The 16,370-nt window shown below is 30.3% G+C and overlaps 2 protein-coding genes across 3 annotated transcripts; one reads left to right on the forward strand and one right to left on the reverse strand.

Annotated features, from left to right (window-relative positions):
- Positions 1 to 2,544: 2,544 nt before the first annotated feature.
- LOC106652601 (glutamate receptor 1-like) lies at positions 2,545 to 12,345 on the reverse strand. Of its 2 annotated transcripts, none has more exons than XM_023459666.1 (19): positions 11,966 to 12,345; positions 10,647 to 10,799; positions 9,839 to 9,966; positions 9,498 to 9,627; positions 9,268 to 9,400; positions 8,759 to 8,879; positions 8,453 to 8,617; positions 8,058 to 8,270; positions 7,814 to 7,921; positions 7,639 to 7,749; positions 7,426 to 7,549; positions 7,059 to 7,153; positions 6,657 to 6,880; positions 6,363 to 6,563; positions 6,086 to 6,284; positions 5,759 to 6,003; positions 5,442 to 5,688; positions 5,106 to 5,180; positions 2,545 to 5,038 (listed from the first exon to the last, which is right to left on the reverse strand). In XM_023459666.1, the coding sequence occupies exons 1-19, from the start codon at positions 12,078 to 12,080 to the stop codon at positions 5,018 to 5,020; spliced, it is 2,808 nt and encodes a 935-aa protein (XP_023315434.1). In that variant the 5' UTR covers positions 12,081 to 12,345; the 3' UTR covers positions 2,545 to 5,017. The 2 variants fall into 2 exon arrangements, with proteins under 2 accessions (XP_023315434.1, XP_023315433.1); XM_023459665.1 differs by having other exon boundaries at positions 6,363 to 6,569.
- A 1,124-nt stretch (positions 12,346 to 13,469) lies between these two features.
- LOC106652603 (general transcription factor IIE subunit 2) lies at positions 13,470 to 15,696 on the forward strand. The gene is made up of 4 exons (XM_014371661.1): positions 13,470 to 13,719; positions 14,015 to 14,276; positions 14,853 to 15,062; positions 15,140 to 15,696. Exons 1-4 carry the CDS (start codon positions 13,658 to 13,660, stop codon positions 15,455 to 15,457), a joined length of 852 nt encoding a protein of 283 aa, XP_014227147.1. The 5' UTR covers positions 13,470 to 13,657; the 3' UTR covers positions 15,458 to 15,696.
- The last annotated feature ends 674 nt before the right edge of the window (positions 15,697 to 16,370 follow it).

Here is a 16,370-nt window from a genome sequence, read left to right on the forward strand (position 1 = left end):
AATCCGCGCTCGGGAGTGGCGCTTAGTGCAAGTCGCACGCCCGGATAGTCAAGTAACGCGCAAGCGCCAGTGTTTTATGCATATCATACCTCATCGACGTGCACCACCACCACCCCAATTAGAGTTTAGTATTACTTCTCGTACATACTACTGACCTGGAGGCTGCATGCAAAGAAACTATTATATTTATGATACGCGAGTCGATGAGAGTGCGTAACTTTTTTCGTATTGTCAAAGTAGCTTCCAAGACATTAGAGAAGTAGCTAATATTTACAAAGGAAAATGCGTGTAGATATAGAGAATTCGGTCATCAAATATTGAAAAGTTTATCTAGGCGAAATATATCAATGACTTTTTTATAAGAAAATTAATTAAGCCTCGAGTTTTTTATTTTCTTATTTTCCAACGATCAAATTTATACATAGGCAAAAAATATTTCACTCATTGCGGCAGTAACTTTAAATTATTTAGATTTAAAAATTCAATTCAAATTATTGAGCTCGAACAATACTGATAATTTCTCTAACTGTATTGTATAGGATTTATTGAATTTGTACAAAAAATCAAACGCAATTTTAATTGACAATATTCATTTATTACAATTTTGATCGTATTATTGATCGAACCAACTGAAGTTACTAAAAAAAAAATCCTATGAACCCATAAATCACTGAAGATGATTTAAATGAATAAAAATTTTTTTTAATTTTTTTTCACGAGGAAAAAATTACCCAACAGCCTGCTAAATTTCTTCTTCTGCATTACTGATTACGCCTCACACGTAACATTTTCTAATTACTGGAAGAGAAATATGTTAACATACTTCCATCCCGTTTTGTCGATTGTGTTCTCAGGTCACATAAGGACTCCTGCTTTCGCCCCTTTAGGTATTCATTCATATACATTCTTACATATTATCGGTTGTTTGGGGTGGCTGATCTAAGAATAGTCTCTGCTTCGGGTCAACGCGTCATTCACTTATTGTATGCCTTTCACACCATCTCAGTTATGGTCATAGTACGTGCAGCATAACGTTTACCGTATATAAATTCATTACTGCTACATTTGTTTTTTCCCTTAGTTTATCTGGTAGCTTAGATGCTCTATACTGCGCCACTAAACAAATTTGCAGGAATATAAATATAGTTAAACAGGACAGTTCTTTGAAGATGATTACATAAATCAAGACAATCTTTAGTGCCCCCATCTCTTTACGTCAGTCATTACTTTTGAAAAAATTATTTCAAGCCATATTTAAACTAAAACAAATAGTGATTCCGAGTGCATACGTTACGATCCACGATCAAGGGTTATTTCAATTTTCAGAGCCGTAAATAACAATGATTACCTGTTTTTGATATTTGATATACCCAAACAAGTTTAATTAACAGCTAAATCAAATTTACACGTTTCTGGTTAATCAACTCCCCTATTTTGGAGATAATATTGTTTACTCAAACAAATAATTTGCATTTACTCGCATTCTTCTTGAATGATAATATTACCTTGCGAGTACAGTACCCCGGATCTGTATTAATGGACGAGCCTGGAAAATTGAAAAAAAAAAACGTAAGAACAAACAAAATTGAGCAGAAATATGGCGTAGTCTCTCTCGTTGGTGAATTGCAGAGATTTTCCTAGGCTAAAAATTGAATGTGGACAGCAAAATTGCTACCTGATTATAGATTAGCGGGAGCACTATGAGGTAAAGTATTTATCCCAATCAGCTTTATCCAGGAAATGGATTTATGGATCATTCAAGTTTTACTTGCAATGAATTGGACGCTATGATCTGTGGACTTCCCATCCTGTCCGATCAAAGAAAAAAATCTGTCCCTTTCTGGGCTAGGTTTGCGTATGAGTGTGAATGTTTCTAGAACGTAAGCTGTCATTGACAGGAGAAACTTTGCTCAGGCAAAATCTGGGTAGCTGTAACTTCTTCCACTTCGTTTATGGTGAATCATAAGACTCAGCCTCAAAGCAGGCCTTCTGAATAAATGCATACATTTGGACCCTTGAATATGTTTTTTGTTTAATTCAAGAATTTGCTCTAAGAAAAAGGATGATCTCGCCGAAGATAAAAGGGAGAGTAATATTCCCCAACCTGAGTCATAAATAGGGCTTTGAGAATCATGAATTAATTTTGAAGACCCTCCTATAAATCCCCAATCGCCAATTGTTGGATGGAGGGTGTATGATTAAGGCAGATGCAATTGTAAGTTAACAGTCCAAGTAAAAAGAAGCCCACCAAAGTAATATTTAACGATGATTACGGTGTCATGAAATTGTTTAGAATTTCCTTCTACTTTCCAATTTTCCAACAATACTTCATTTCAAAAATCACTTTCCGCACCATCGCAAAGATTCCGCTGAATGAAAACAATATTTGGGGTTGATCATCACAACTTCGCAAATTTCAATAATATCAGCATAAAGGGTAAAGTTACAAGTCAATCATTTTGTATTTTTATCAATAACTTTTAATTTTTCCATTTTATAATTATAAAAATTATTAGAGTTCATAAAATTCAGTGAAGTGTAATTAAAAATGATACATGTATATTTATATTTTAAGAAGACATCTCTAGCTTTTGGCACCAGTCTCTCAAAAAATGTGTTGTTTACAATAAAGTAATTAGTTGAAACCTTTTGATTTGTTTCGATATATAAGATATATCAATATTCAAAAATTGTTTCTTACACGAAGTGAGTCCCGTGAATGGCCTAGTAAACATTTCGAGTGATGGATGAAGGTGAACTTAAAATTACTTAGACCGATTTTATAAAATGTTTTTAATCGAAATAATGATCACATTAGAATGATATTAATAACTGTAGCATATAGTGTAGACAATATATCAAATAATATGAATCAAAAAGCCTATAAAGTTCCAACGTGATTAGTTAAACGGTTGCAAACCCGTGTGGATAAGGGCCAGGTGCAGTGCCGGCAACTTACGGCTAGACCGACTATGTCTACGTTTTTTCATAAAAAAACAAATAATCGACCATTTGAACTATATGGAGTTAATGAGGTTGAGAGAAATTTGCCTCGATAACGGATAATTTTTATAAAACAAATTGACGCACATTTGTTTTGCCATGAAAAACTAGAACTACATATACAGTATTAGTTTATAGTACTAAGTTGCCGTCACTAAACCTAGCACATAAGGGAGACAAAAATTTAGTAGATTTTTTATACATGTGATTTAAATAAGTTTTGCAACTTAGTTTCTTATGTTTATTGCGCGGAAAAACCTAATATATCACCATCCTAAGGCGCAAAAAAAGAAGAGTCTTGGTAACGTGTAAGTAACGATTGATGTAGATAAACACGTGTACTGAGACTTTTTTTCACGGCTCAGGGTAGTATTATACTATTCTTTATAAAATTTAGCTAGAGATGCCCCCTAAGGTAAAAAATATCATCACAGTCCTAGTTAAACGTCGAATAATATTATGATTCTTTGAAAATTTTTATGAATTAACATCAATTTTATTATTGATTATTTTCACTGACAATTGTATGTCTATGAATCAGTTTGAATGCTCCAGTAAAAGTAGTCAGATTTTTTGCCATGCATTTAAATGTGTATAGCTAATATTAACTTACCAAGTTAGTGCAATTAGTACTTTTTTTACTTACTTCACATATTGAGTTAAAAACCTTCCATGAATACGTCAATGCTTGTTTAGAGTTTTAGGAAAAACAAGTATTTCCGTATTGGTATGATGTAGAAAATACAAATCGTCGACTATTATTTTTCGATAGATTTATACATTAATCTAAAATAAATAGTCTTGATCGTGTTTTTATCTCAGATATTAATATCACATTCATAAGTATCAAACGATACCTAGTAGAAAGAAAACAGTTACTTTCGATTTTTTGGGAGTGCAAAATAAATGACACATGCAATTTTCCAACTTCTTTTACTGAATGGTGAAAATCATATTTTGAAATCACACTAACATTTTGTCGACTTCTATGGCTGAGTGACTTCATCATTATTTGGTATTCACTTACAAGGAGACGACTTAAAATTTGAAACATCGATTTCTACCAGAATCTTTTAGGGACTATCGTATACAAAGGGTATCTTTTTTTGACGCTTAGAGTCTCGAAGAATATTTTGGAAAAAACGGTTACCTTGTATTTTAAGTGGTCTCCTTGTTAGTATTTTTAACCACGTTACATAATGAAGATGAATTGTATAGTATATTTCAAACCGCTTCTAGCATTCGGATAAAAATTAAATCTAAACAGTCTTTTGATTAACAAAGAATGTCTCTCAACGTTGGAGAGTACTCCTGTTTACCTTACATCGATTATGGTATTTTTTTTAGATCTGTTAGAAAAATTAGTAAACGTTACACAGTGCCGGAAAATGTATTCCTAAATAATTATGATGCCATTGATTAAATGATTGAAATTGACAATTCCTTACTACCATACTTAATTATGACATCTAAACTGCTACCACGATTAATTATAGTTGCATATGCAAATTGTGTCGCACCAGTTCTACTTTGATATTACCAATGGGCTCACAGGCGTGTGACACTAAAAATAAAAAAGAGTTTAGTATTTCTATTGTTAGTATATTAAAATATTGTATTCAAATAAATAAAATTACAACTATTTTAATTTTATAGAAGCTAGCATAATCATTTTAGCAGACATTTACATATAAAAAAGTTATTTTCGAGACAGAAGACTCGAGTACAATCAATATATGAATTAACTGAAATGCTAGTGATATAACATGTCGACTGAAATGTATCATGCCCTTTACAATTTTAATATACTGTAAACCTCCTTCGACGGACAAATTTCTCAATACCGTCAGTGTCCGCTGAAGCGATGTTTTACTGTATATTATTATATTATTATATTCTTAAGTATCATTAATAATATCTTGAATTTTGTTTTTCTCTTCAATTGCAATGAGTACAAAAAAAAAAGGTGAATTGACTTACGGATGGCTTTTGATAAGGTACAAGTATCCTTTGTCTAGCTTTGTAATCCGTACCACTGCAAATAAAAAATAAAATATCAGTCTAAATTAAATACATTTCAAGAATATTTGACTTCTTCTTACCCGTCCATTATCAAAAGCTCGATTTCCACCTATAGTTAAACGTGCTTTTGCTTTCATTGCATCTGATAAGGGGATCTAGAACACAAAGTTTTCGTAATTTCACAAGTGTATACTTAACTTGTGTTCACAGCTGTACATTAAAACTCATCGAGCAGAGGCAATATTGTAAGACACTAGTGCACATGTGGCACTTTTTGACAGGGCCCTCAGAGCCCTCACTTCGCTCAAGTTCTAAACTATACCGTGTCACATCAAGTGCTACTTATGACCCTTGTATCGTTAAACTACTGTATCAGCTTATTGACTAGATAATATGCAGATCAAAGAGGTTCATACCTTCGCTCTAGTGGCTTCCGAGTGGGACTTATAGCAAAACTCCACGAGTGCTACAGCAAGTGCCAAGAGAAGTCCACTGATGAGAATGTAAAAAATTCCAGCAACATTGCTAAGAGACAGCTCATTCCTAGAAGTATCCTGTTTATCACCGTGTCGACACTCTGTGCGTTCATACCACCATTTGTTCATTAGCTTGGCCAATTCACCGCTTTCTTTCAAAGACAAAACCGCCAAGTTGATGTTATCTCTGTATAAATGCAATTTATTTTTTCATTATTGAGTCAAGTTAATGGTGAAAAAACATTTATAAATGTTACCTAAGCGGAGAGCCTAGTGGAGTAGCGATTCCAAATCCTTTGGCATCTAAATTTCGTCCAACTTTTATTGTATCACATGGTTCTCGCTCGTTAATGTAATCATTTTTTGGACTCTCGATTAATAAAGCATATTTTCCTTTACTCATACGAACTCTTTGAATGCCTTCGTCATAAGTATTTACAAAAACTTGCTTGTTTTCATTCATGTACCTCCACATATGTTTGTACAGCTCGATCGGAGATTTCTGTGAAATCAATTTACTTTTGAACTATGAATTTTATTTAAAACATTTTTAATGGACAAAAATAGTTTTGAACTACTCTTACCCTAAAGAAATCCCAAGTTGAACCTCCTTGCAAGGTACCGTATTGAACTTCAGTTTGAGCTGCTAAATCCTCTGGAGAGTTGATGGGAGATACCATACGTTCGACTGTTAGAAACGCCGCCAAATTCGCAGTGTACGATGATATAAGAATGAGCGTGAAGAACCACCAAACGCTCCCAACTATTCGGCCAGATATTGATCTGAAATAAATAATCAAAATCGGTTCAAAGTGACGTTACTTACGATGGTAAATGAATTTCAAACAAGGCGTAATTTACCGAGGCGACAGATCACTGCCTTGCTGCATTATAGCACCAAGTGCAAACCACAGACTATTGAGAATACTGAAATCATTAGCTATGCTTGTGTGTTGAATATGTGAGCCTTGTGAACCATGCGCATGCTGCAGAGTACCGTCCCTTGAAACAAGACTGGGATCGCGATTCGTACCAATCGTAAGAACTCTCCATTCGTATGGACTGAATCTTGGCATTATAAAAAATGGTTATAGAAAGTTAAGTTAATAACTGCGAGTGACTGAGCAAAGAATTCACTTTTTATAAGCAATTTACCTTGATACAATAAATAGTACAATTGAAACGCCGATGTATGAGAAAATAACGCACACCCAGATTTCTTTGCTCAAAGGATTCAGAAAACTAAACACACCAGGATTTTGTTTCACTGGTTTTTTAATCATGATACTTATTCCGAGCGACATGAAAGGTTTGCTGAAATCTATTACTCTCTCTCGTTCGGACGTTATAGTCATTGGAGCAATAGCTATATCAGCTTCCTAAAAAATTTTTTATTTAACGTAAGTATGTAGAATGAATTTATTACGTAAAAAATATTTTAAGCATGTTTTCTCGTAATATGTAATATTAATTGGGAAAAGGGGCGATAGTTTAATAGGTCATTTAATAACTCATTTTGAAATAAATAATTAGTGTTTTGACTATTATATTTTTTACCTTTCTGATTAGTTCACCGACCATACCATCCCATCTACCAGGTACCGATGGATTTTCTGAGCCGTATTTGCCATCTCTTACTATTTGTAAATCCCCTGAAAAACGGTACGTAAATAATAATAATTTTGCCACAAACCACGTAATTTTCAAAATTGAATGAAAATTTTTGCTTGAAATCATTCCTTTCCGTAAGTATAAAAATAAATAGTAATGATCAAGTAAAATTAACCGTGTTTTGATGATTTTTATAAAAATTAGTTCTTATGTTTTTTAAATTTATTTTAAAAATTAAGTTCTATTATTAGAATGGTCATATTAGTTATCTACATTTGTATTAATTTTCTTTTCAAATGTTTTGGTAACTTACAGCTTATATTCAATTTCTTAGTTATTAACTCTGCCAAATCTCTACAATACCCTTCATAACGATCTTTGACTTTTCCTACAAATTTAGTATCATCAAGTCTTTTTTCCATTATGTACGGTTCTTCCTACAAAAAATTATTATCGCTTTTATTGCAAGTACATAGTACTCAGAAATTATTAATACTCGATGAAAATAGGATAAATTTAAATTTACCACTATAGTTGTTACAATATAAGTTTTGTTTCTTAAAATTTCTGATTTGGAATGTCTATCTCGTTTTGATGGAACTACTAAATATCCTTGAGTATCTCTCCATTCAGCAACCTATAAAATTTTTTTATTATAAAGATGAAGTGAAATATTGACATTTCTATAATTAAATATTTACTTTTACGGGAGCACTATTGACAGTCATTTCAACTACATCCAGAGAATAATTTTGCCGTCGACCTTCTTCATTAAATTTAATCTGACCAGTAAGCCCTTCAATTTCAACCTACGAAATGAAACAGATAAATTTAATTCGAATGACTGCTGGTTTTGTGAGGTAATTTTTACCGAGATATTATTACTGATGATTAAAAAAATAAATTTGAAAAAAGCTTTCAAAGTTAAGGGAAAAATTAACTCACTTTTCGGAGTAATCTAGCTATTTTGTCTCCATGCTCAAAGTGTGAAACCCAACCATGACTAGAATTACAGTCCAAAGTACCATTGGTTTGTTGTCCAACGTTTGAAATTCCTCCAATTCGTCTTGGATTGTTCTTGTCAGTTTTTTTTCGAAGGAATTTGTTAAGAGCTTCAATCAATACATAAACTGCATCATACATCAAAGCTCCTTGTGCCTATATAATTTTTAATCAGTTACTAGAAGTTTGATTTATGAATAATATTAGGTTCATTTTTTGAGCACGCTATTGGTGTACAAAATTCTGATAAGGCAAAGAAAATCTTTCACAAAATTAATTGAAAATGTTCTCCATTGCAAGATCTCTTGTATAGGATTCTTATAAAATGTACCACTCACAGAAATGGAGTCTCGTCCGGCACCAGGATAGTTATTAGTGGATAATTGACGCCATCCATCAATGAATTCCTTGACATGTCTTCGAGAGGTGTCAACTATACGGAAACCTGTTATGTTGATGGCACCATACTCGATAACTTCGCTTTCCCAGTGCTCGTCCATAATCTAATTATTAATAAAGTTTTTTCTAATAAACTGATATTTGAAATGATTGAAAAATTTTGAATCGTCATTATAATTTATCAAATACAAGACTTTTAAAATTTTTATTTGACTGATTTGAAAGTTAAAAATTGTTATTCTTACAAGTCCACTGAGCAAGTAGTGGTAAGTTCGCCGACCTAAAGTTACATCTCTCACATGACTCACAACAATGTCTTTAGCCATTTCAGTTGGACAATCAAGTACCACGTACTTATTTCCCCATCTGTAAAAAATAGTTGAAAAGTATTTAAGAATATTTAATTTAAAACCGATACAGGTATGTTAAATAATTATTATTAATGCTGAGTTTGATTATCTTTCATGATTTAAAAATATTTTTAATTTCAAATTTTAACTATGAAAATTAAAATATTTAATGTTCGGAAAAATGTAGTTTTTATATAGAAGATATTGATAAGTTACATATTGTACAAATTTAAATATATTTTTGTTGAAATTGCTATACTGCTATACATGATAATTAAAAATTTCTGTAACGGGGAGAATATTAAATATTGATTAGGAGCCATTGCATTATTTTTACAAGTTCGAGTATGATCAAGATTGAATACTCTTATAAAAATTTATCTTTGATATTTATCTTTACTTACCTATTGATTTCCTCAAGCCTGCGTAAGAAGTTAAGAGCCTCCGATACGTTTTGTATTTTCTTTACAGTTTCAACTTGAAAGGTGTTATTTCCTGGATTCAACCCTTGATAAATTTGCTGAAGACGCAAAAGACCTTGAAAATAAATAAATAAGCAAGTAAATGAAAATTGTCGTTGTTTTGCAAATACCAGAAGTTTTATATTATGAGCAATATCAAGTTTATTTCTAACCATCATGAGATTCATAGAGATAAATGATTTTTCTCCAACCATAATGTCGTATCGTATCAATAATTGCATGGTGATAATCTGGACGCATGCTGATGGCAAAATCAACAGAACCTGAAGAAGGTTGCAGTACCTAATAATCGAAAAGTGTAAAGATGATTTGATTTTACAGGCTCCTATGTACCTTATCTATAGTAGTGTATAAAATAATAGTAAAAAATTGTATATTAATAATAAATGATAGTATTTGTGTTTTGATAAAGTTAAAAATCGATGAAAATAAAACATAAAAAAAGTTCAATTTGATAAAGTATAATGTGTTAGTAATTGTTTGAAAAACTCACTTTTTCAGGAAACCATGGGGTAATAAATGGCATTTGAAAAGTATTACTGTAAGAATGAAGAATGTCAAAAGAATCGGAATTGACTGCACCGATCATAGAGTACACTCCACTTGCAAAACGATTGCAAACTGTAAGGAAGAATAATTATGGTATTAAAAAATTTTATGATGAAATTAAAACAAAAGTAAAAATAAAAATTCACTTCGTTCTGAATTACTCTAAAATTTTAAGTACTATAAAGTCACTGAGAAAATGTACGGTCGAAGTCTCAGTAAAAGGGTATTATCAATTATTTTGTTTATAAATATTCATATATAGTCAAAAGATAAAAAGTAATCATAAGTAATATTTTTAAATTTCTTTGGTAGAAATGTTCGACGTTAATAATATTCTAAAACTGATCATTTACATTTGTTTAAAATACATCTCCATTTATTAACTATTATGTTACAATAATACAAATACAAATATGAGAAACGTTATAAATATTACTAATATAATAGTTGAAAATAATAATTAAATTAGTTTAGAAAATGTATTCAACCATTTTAAATATGATAATGTGCCTCTTTAAGACTTCACCACTAGATGGCGAGTACCTAAATCTTCCGTAAATCTGCAAGTGGTAGAGTAAAAATAGTTATATAAATCAAAGCACGACACCTCACTTCACGACAACTTTTTAGTGGGCCAAAAACTAGCCTTGAAATATTGAGCATTTCTACCAGGTTTTTTATTTATTTTGAAAAGAATAGGTTTTTACAGATTTTTAAATGTATTCGCTGTAAGATTAAAAATTACTACTTACTTAATCTCGAAAGCTTAAAAGCATCTGCTGTATTGATGATATCTGCAAATGCTTGAAGTTCGAATCTTCTATGAGTCGTATTTTGATTATGATTGTATACTGCATATATAAAAGCAGATTGAACTTCATCAATTCCTTGTTCAAATATGGCTCCTAAAATATATTGAAATGTTGTAGTATTTTATTCAGTTCTCGTGTATCACTGTTATAATGCAAAAAATCGATGTTCATCAATCACACAGTTTTTTTGTTGATTAGGAAATGAAATTCATTCATGAAACAAAGAAAACTTAAGAAGTTTTGAATTTCATCAATTTAAATCCTAAATACGTCCCCACTAGTTACGGTAGTACTGACCGCACAGTACGACTCGTTCAATATACTTACGGTATAAAAAATAATCTACTTAGTTTTCAGCTTTACGTCTTTTATTTGATACTAGAATTTAGAAAAGTTATTGATAATTTAGCGAGCAATATACAACAACATTTTTAAACCAATTACCGGTGCTGTATATAATTAAAGTTTTATTAATTGTGTTAATTTCAGAATGGTCCTTAAAAATTAATAATGGTCGTGAGGTTCTCTTATAATTTTAAATTCTATCAAATTTAATAAAATTTGATGATCCTCAGTTCCATTCCATTCGAGTGATATTTTGTTTATTCACCACTAAAACATATTGACGCGCAAGACGAAAACAAGACTTTTTCAAAATCTCTTGAGATCTGAAGATGTTCAGGAACCGTATCTAGTAACCGGCGTCGTGTATTTTCTTCAACAAAGAAAGAGATGTTTTACATTCTCTAGTACAAAATTAAGATATTTTACTTTGACTTGGAGGGAATTCGAAATAGTTTCTATGCGTTCAGTATTTCGAAGCAAATTTTTAGGAGATTATAGGTATAGCTGATAAAAGTTTAATTATCATAAATAAACTTATTATTCATTTTTTGCACGGATAAAATTTAATTTAGACAGTAACATAACTCAGACATCAAAAATAATAAAGTTTATAAATTTGATTTTGAATTTTTTGAAATGTTTTAGGGGTTTGGTGCGTATACCAGCCACTAAATTCAATTAATTATCGTTATTATTTTTTTTAATCAACTCTATGAAACAACTTGACAAGTGGAAACAATATTTTCAACTTTTTCAACACCTTAATTAGCATTTTTACGAAATTGAATTTAACTATTATGAACATGTATCTCTTCAATTTTCCAATAACTTTCTTTTTTTGCTAGCTTAAGCCTTAATGCGAACCACCAAAAGTGCAACTAAATATAATAAAACCACATCACGTAATAACTCACCAACTGATATTTTATCTGCTAACCCGGGCTGCCCAATGTATATGAGGGCGAGGCTGCACGAAAGAAGCATCAGTTTTTTCATCCGTAAATCTGGTGAGTTATTCATTTTTATCATTATTATCTTAAATTTTTTTCAGTCTAGCTTTTAATAGCTTTTATTCTGCAGCTTTATTCCAAAGATTATTGAATTTACACTAATTCTGCACTACTTTATATTATGAGCGATTATATCGATTTGATAAATAAGAAAAAATGAAGCCGTAACTTCATACGTATTTGATTATCCATTTTTAACTATAAAATGTATAGTGTAGATAAAATTTGTTACTACAAAATCAAATGTAAGATAAAAATTCATCAATAATAAGATGTATCATACTGTACTTCACAGCAGTACGATACGAACTGGATATTCACGGGAACGGGAAGAGCATAGTGCGCAGCATCCGCACAAGCCAACTACCCCCATCAAGCCTTCAGCATCAACTCAACCCACCCTCACCCTCCTTTTATAAAGCTGCTCTATCTGTATTTTTTCATTAATTGCTAAAATGCCATATAAAAATATTCATATGCTACCGGCAATATACTTTTTGCTATAAAAATTGGCCAAATGCTTTTTATGCGATCTAGTGTTTAAGTATAGTTCATCAAACCTATCTGAAGTCGATTTTTTCACCCTGTTGGGTTTTTAGATTCATAATGTAAGCTTAATCTTCAATAACATTCACTTTTAAAATTATAAATATTTTTTATACACTTTTTTCAAATTATGCTTTTCTATGAAAAGACATTTTTATAAAAAATTTGAATCTTTCGAGTAATCGAAACTTTCCAAAAAATTAAACCCAATTATGCATCATTCCTACCGGAAAAAGTGTATTAAAAATATTTAAAAAATTCAATAAGTTACGAGCAATAATAAAATCTAAAAATGTGTAAAATTACTATCGTTAACAATCGATATCGGACAAGTAATCCAGTCGACCAGTTTTATTACATTTTATTAAATTATCGTGTTTGTTATGACAGATTGTTACGAAGAATAACATAACATTTTTTGACGAATTTTTTACTGAGACCACAATATTATTTTATAATTTTTAATTTTATTATTTCGGAAAATATTAATATTAATTAAAATATTCTACACCCACGTGATGTATAAAAATCAAAGTAATGATTCAAAAGTTTTTCTATTTTGATAAGCATTTTGAAAAAGCATTATGTAAATATAAATTTTTTTTTATGTAATTGCAGAAAAATTTTAATTCGTAATTTCGACGTTATCCACGGTAGAGACGTATATTTGTTAATTTAAATGGAAACATGCTACTCTTCTGAATGAGCGAGCATCTACTTGGAGTTAATATGCATCGATATAGACACATAAGAATTTGAATAGTTTCGCTGCTGAGCCGAGTGAGCATTTTACATGTAAACAGTGAATTGTAGTCGCTGATCTGGTGCTCACTCATTATTTCAGTTCATCACTGCGCTCTGTCTGTAGTGCGGCTCAGTACTCGGTAGTGTACAGTGTAAGTCACCACGTCGTGTGAATCTTGCGTGTATTGTGTTGACATTTGTAGTTCAAGTTATAACTGCATGTTTAAACACACGTTGTTTTTGACAAGCTCAGCGAAAAATTGGAAAAAAGAGCTTCTTAGTTATTTTTAAGTGATAATTAATAAAATGGATCCAGCCTTATTTAAAGAACACGAAGCTTTCAAAAAGCGAGCTGCTGCAACACCTAGGTTAGAATTTAAAAAATAATACAAATACATTTTTCAGCCTACTATAAATGTTAGATATTATTTTTTTTTACTTTTATTGAAGAATGTTTAATTACGAGTGTATAAATTTTTTTTTCAAGACATTTGGTCAATTTCATCAAATTTTGTTGTTATTTGGTAAATGTCCAAGTATAACCAATGTTTTAAAAAATAATTATAAGTCAAATATTTTTTAAAATTTTCTTTCCACTTCTATATGAGCATTTTACTATGACTAAGTTTTAAGTTTTTGTAACTCTATACAATTTTATTTCAGCATTGAAAAGAAAAGAGACAAAAATGGAAAAGAAGCTAATACTGATGAATCATTTAGAAAAAAACCCAAACCAGTTATTCCATCTAAACCAAAAGTTGATATTAACTCATACAAAAATGTTACAAGTGCTTCCACCGTCAGATTTGGTATTCTAGCAAAAATCGTTCAATATATGAAAGCTAGACATCAAGACGGAGATGATTATGCTTTGAGCTTAGATGAAATTCTTGATGAAACAAGTCAACTTGATATAGGATCCAGAGTGAGTAGAAATTACATTGTCATTGTTATTTTAGCCTATTGAGTTAAATTGTTCGAAATGAATCTAAATTCATGTATAAAAAATATTTTTCATACCAGTGGCCTAAAAGTGATTATTTTCTTTCTGCTGCACAAACAAAATAAGTGGTTTTTAGGCTGCAGGATAAGAAATATCATATATAGGTTTAAGCCAGGAAAAAAGAATGTCCCAGAGCAGGTGCTCATTGGCATTAGTTTTATCTTTGCCACAAATTAAATATGTTCTGTAACTTTTCTGTTTTTTTCTCCCTTTTACTATCAGAGCAATTTACTAATTTTTTATGACTTGGATCAGTATGGTTATTGCAAAGGCATTATAGTAAATAACAGCTATATTAAAAATATGCCTAAATTTGTAAAATCTAATTATTGTATATTATTCAATTGTTTTTTACAGTGTTCCTTGTCTCAACAATAGTAAATATATTGACAATAGAATCAAATTTTCTTGATCTGAATTGAATTGAAATTTCAATTTTAATTCAAATTGTTGATTCAATAATTTACATTTTAGTAATATATCAAATGTTTTATTTAGAATAAACTATGGCTTGAAAATGAAGCTTTGCCTCAAAATCCAAAAATAGAACTTACCGATGATGGAAAATACATTTTCAAGTCTATGTACAAAATCAAGGACAAAAAATCATTATTGAAACTACTTAAACAACATGACCTGAAAGGACAAGGAGGAATTATGTTGGAAGATATAAAAGAAAGTTTACCACATTCTGAAAAACATTTGAAGGTAAATGATTATATATTATAATTATTCTTACAGTTTATTTTTATAATTCTAAAAATCAATTTTAAAATTTATTATAGAATCTTCAAAATGATATCATCACCATTGTTCGTCCGCAAGATAAGAAACAAATTATATTTTACAAAGATAGGACAGCTGAATTTCCTGTAGATGAAGATTTTCAAAAACTCTGGAGAGCAGTAGCAGTTGATGCAGTGGATGATGCTAAAATGACTGAATACTTGGAAAAACAAGGTATTAGATCAATGCAAGATCATGGTATAAAGAAAATGGCACCAGTCAAGAGGAAAAAAGGAAACAACAAAAAGAGAGCACCGAAAAAGCCAAGAGATAATGATCATTTAGCAGATGTGTTACAACATTATGATGATAAATGAAAGTGCAGTAGTTATATTAATGTAAAATTAGTAGTATATTTAAGAGAATATATTATAATTAAGATTTATAAAAATTAAATGGACCTATTTTTATATTGATTTGTGATGTTAATGTAAAAAATGTTAATAATATATTAATACAGTATTAATATATGTGAAAAAGTCTGATAACAAACAAAACTGTTAAATTATTGTAAAACCTTATAGATTTTTTTTACATAAAACAACATAGATAGAAAGATCATTGCATTCTTTCAATGTGCACAATAATTTTCCTTTTTTTCTACATATTATCTTTTACTCTTTGAAAATATGCAGTTTTTAATGTAAAAGTGCAATGAAAATTAAATGCAGTGTTAAATTATTTTATAATTTGAAATGAATACTTCAGCAATTTAAATGATTAATGTGAAAATTTTTCATATTCAATCCTATGAATAAAACTTTTACTTTTCAATACTCAGAGGCTTGAAGAAAAGTAATTCCCATTTTTTACAATGATCTCATAGCGTGGAGGAAAAGTCATTTATGTAAATTACTACAGTTTATTTAAATTTTGGAGGTATAATTCAATTATCATATTCGCAGAAATAACCAATCCAAAATATCGAAAAATTTAAGTATCAAATTTGGTTCACATCTTTCAATATTCAGATAAATATAAAATTCGGCTAATTTGATTTAAAGATAAAAAGAAAGTTAACCGGTATTTAGAAAAATCTTTTGACAATTCAATTGGAATGAGCATATTACCATTGAAAGTACCAAACTTATGTTTAAATTTTCTTTTATAATTTAAAATTATTTAAGTGGATCGAAAAAAGTTAGCTCCGTTAAATTATGGAGGGGAGAGAAATGTTGAAAATATAGATTGAGCCATTTTTCATTACATTTTTTCAATTTTATTTAAATT

This window comes from Trichogramma pretiosum, unplaced genomic scaffold (genome assembly GCF_000599845.2).
Source record: "Trichogramma pretiosum strain Unisexual culture from Peru unplaced genomic scaffold, Tpre_2.0 scaffold32, whole genome shotgun sequence".
Classification (NCBI taxonomy): Eukaryota; Metazoa; Arthropoda; class Insecta; order Hymenoptera; family Trichogrammatidae; genus Trichogramma; species Trichogramma pretiosum.

Bases quoted from the DNA above. Each gene is read 5' to 3' on its own strand.
- LOC106652601 (XM_023459665.1), bottom strand. From the start codon at position 12,080: ATGATAAAAATGAATAACTCACCAGATTTACGGATGAAAAAACTGATG. The intron at 8,880-9,267 runs GTAAGTAAAGAT...TATTTTTTACAG, and splicing joins AGGCTTGAGGAAATCAATAG to ATGGGGAAATAAGTACGTGG. The intron at 6,881-7,058 runs GTAAAAAATATA...AAAATTTTTTAG, and splicing joins TCGGTGAACTAATCAGAAAG to GAAGCTGATATAGCTATTGC.
- LOC106652603 (XM_014371661.1), top strand. From the start codon at position 13,658: ATGGATCCAGCCTTATTTAAAGAACACGAAGCTTTCAAAAAGCGAGCT. The intron at 14,277-14,852 runs GTGAGTAGAAAT...TGTTTTATTTAG, and splicing joins AACTTGATATAGGATCCAGA to AATAAACTATGGCTTGAAAA. The intron at 15,063-15,139 runs GTAAATGATTAT...AATTTATTATAG, and splicing joins ATTCTGAAAAACATTTGAAG to AATCTTCAAAATGATATCAT.